The 2,409-nt window shown below is 43.9% G+C and overlaps 1 protein-coding gene across 1 annotated transcript; it reads right to left on the bottom strand.

Annotated features, from left to right (window-relative positions):
- Positions 1-5: 5 nt before the first annotated feature.
- LOC120859683 (keratin, high-sulfur matrix protein, IIIA3-like) lies at positions 6-445 on the bottom strand (the record flags this gene model as incomplete). Its single annotated transcript, XM_040235692.1, has 1 exon — positions 6-445. A coding segment is annotated over exon 1 (390 nt), but the record flags the coding sequence as incomplete, so codon positions are not given.
- Between the last annotated feature and the right edge of the window lie 1,964 nt (positions 446-2,409).

The raw sequence follows: 2,409 nt of genomic DNA, 5'->3' as shown, positions 1-2,409 counted from the left end.
CAGCAGGGGGAGGTCCTGCAGGTGCGGCAGATGGTGCGGCAGGGGGCCGGCCGGCAGCAGGTGGGGCGGCAGCACGGGGACTGCACAGAGACGGGCTGGCAGCACGTGGTGGCCCAGCAGCAGGGGCGGCAGACCACGGCCTGGCAGGACGTGGGGCAGCAGGTGATGGGGCGGCAGCAGCCCTCCTGCAGGCTGCAGGGCTCGCAGCAGACCGGGCGGCGGCAGGGCTCGCAGATGGGGCGCGTGCAGCGGGGCACGCAGGTCACGGGGCGGCTCACGGTGGTCTGGCAGGACACTGGGCGGCAGCAGCAGGGGTCGCGGTAGCAGCAGGGCTGGAGGCAGCCTCCGCCACAGCTGAGGGAGGAGAAGGTGGGGCCGCAGCAGGAGCCGGTCATAGTGGTGTGTGGGGCCGAGTGGGGTTGAGCTGGTGAGAGGAGTTGAGTGTTCCCAGGTGTGAGTGTCTTCCCCCTGCTCGGGGCCCTTTATATACCCTGGCCAGGAGCTGATGGCCCCACGACACACAATCATTTCCTTGTATTTGTTTATTCCTTCTGAAATAGCCCTGGTAAGTTTAGTAAGTTCCCTAGACATTTTTTCCAGATGCTCAAGTACTCACAAAAGACTGTTTTCCTTATTTAATGAAGACTCATTATATTTCTCTATTTATGGTTCAAATATGAATTTAATGACCCTGACTTCAAAGTGTCCAATTATCTTCATAATTCAGTGATGCTTTTGCCAGTTGATGTTTTGATAACATGAGACTGGTTGTCATGCTCTTACTAATAGTGGAAGTGAATTCCCCAACTTATGAGTGTCCTTTAACACTGTTAAACTTCCTGGACAAAGCAAGTTCAGAAAAATACTATAGGGATATTTTGTTTGTCAGTAAAAGAAGAAGTTTTCTGTCTACTTTTTGGAGCTACAGCGATGCATCTTAGTAAAACTCTATCATCAGTAGTTTTTTCCCCCAAGTTTTTTAGTGCTAAAATACACATAACATAAAATTTACTGTTTTAATCATTTATTTTATGTACAGTTCAGTGGCATTAAGTACACCCACATTGTTGTGCCACCATCAGCACTATTCATCCCCAGAACTCTTTCATCTTGCAAAACTGAAATCCTGTACCCATTAAACAATGGCTTCCCATGACCCTCTCTTCCCCAGCCCCTGGAAATCTTCAGTGTAACTTTAAAAAAATCTCCCCTTTCCCCCCTGACATCCCATAAATATTGTTTCCAACACAAATATTGGTCCTAGCTGAAGGACCATAGTCAAGTCAATTATCTGGTATCTTATGTGTAAAATGTGGAATATAAACCCAGCTTCTGGAACGCACCATTCTACTGTTACTATGTGTTTAGCTTTTTTTGGTCTTAGGTCCATGTTTATTAATTTCCATTAATTGTATCTTTCCAAATCATGGTAAATTTTATGTAATTTTCATGATATCCAGAATCATTGCATTCTAACCACATTCTAAGCATTATACTAAAGGAAATAAATGGATTAATTTATTCTTCAAAAAATCTTATGATACTGGAGAACAAACTTATGGTTACCAAAGGGGATAGCGGGTGCTGTGTTGTACTGTGCTAAATTGCTTCAGTCGTGTCTGATTTTTTGTGACCCTATGGACTATAGCCCGCTAGGCTCCACTGTCCATGGGATTTCCCAGGCAAGAATACTGGAGTGGGTTACCATGCCCTCCTTGGGGATCTTCCCTGATCCAGAAGTTTTGTCTACTTTTTGGAGCTACAGCAATGCATCTTAGTAAAACTCTATCATCAGTAGTTTTTCCCCCCAAGTTTTTTAGTGCTAAAATACACATAACATAAAATTTACTGTTTTAATCATTTATTTTATGTACAGTTCAGTGGCATTAAGTACACCCACATTGTGCCACCATCAGCTCTATTCATCCCCAGAACTCTTTCATCTTGTAAAACTGAAATCCTGTACCCATTAAACAATGGCTCCCCATGATCCTCTCTCCCCATGCCTCTCTTGTGTCCCCTGCATTGGCAGGTGGCTTCTTTACCACTAGCGCCATCTGGGGAAGCCTGGATAGCAGGCAGAGGAGGGCAAATTAGGAGTTTGGGACTGACATATACACAATACTCTATATAAAATATGTAAACAGCAAGGACCTACTGTATAGTACATGAAACTATGCTTAATATCTTGCAATAACTTATGAAGGAAAGTAATCTGAAAAAGAATATATATCTATATAAATGTATAATTGGACCACTTTGCCGTACACTTGAAAATGATAGAACATTGTAAATTAACTATACTTCAATAAAAAGAAATCCTATGAGGTAGTTATTGTTATATCTCTTATTTTACGCATAAAGCCAGATAAGTGACTTGCCTAAAGTCATCTGCTAGTGTTGGAGCCA

Source organism: Oryx dammah, unplaced genomic scaffold (assembly GCF_014754425.2).
Source record: "Oryx dammah isolate SB20612 unplaced genomic scaffold, SCBI_Odam_1.1 HiC_scaffold_2352, whole genome shotgun sequence".
NCBI lineage: Eukaryota > Metazoa > Chordata > Mammalia > Artiodactyla > Bovidae > Oryx > Oryx dammah.
The sequence above is the reverse complement of the archived record's forward strand: the minus strand, read 5'-3'. Positions and strand labels throughout refer to the sequence as shown.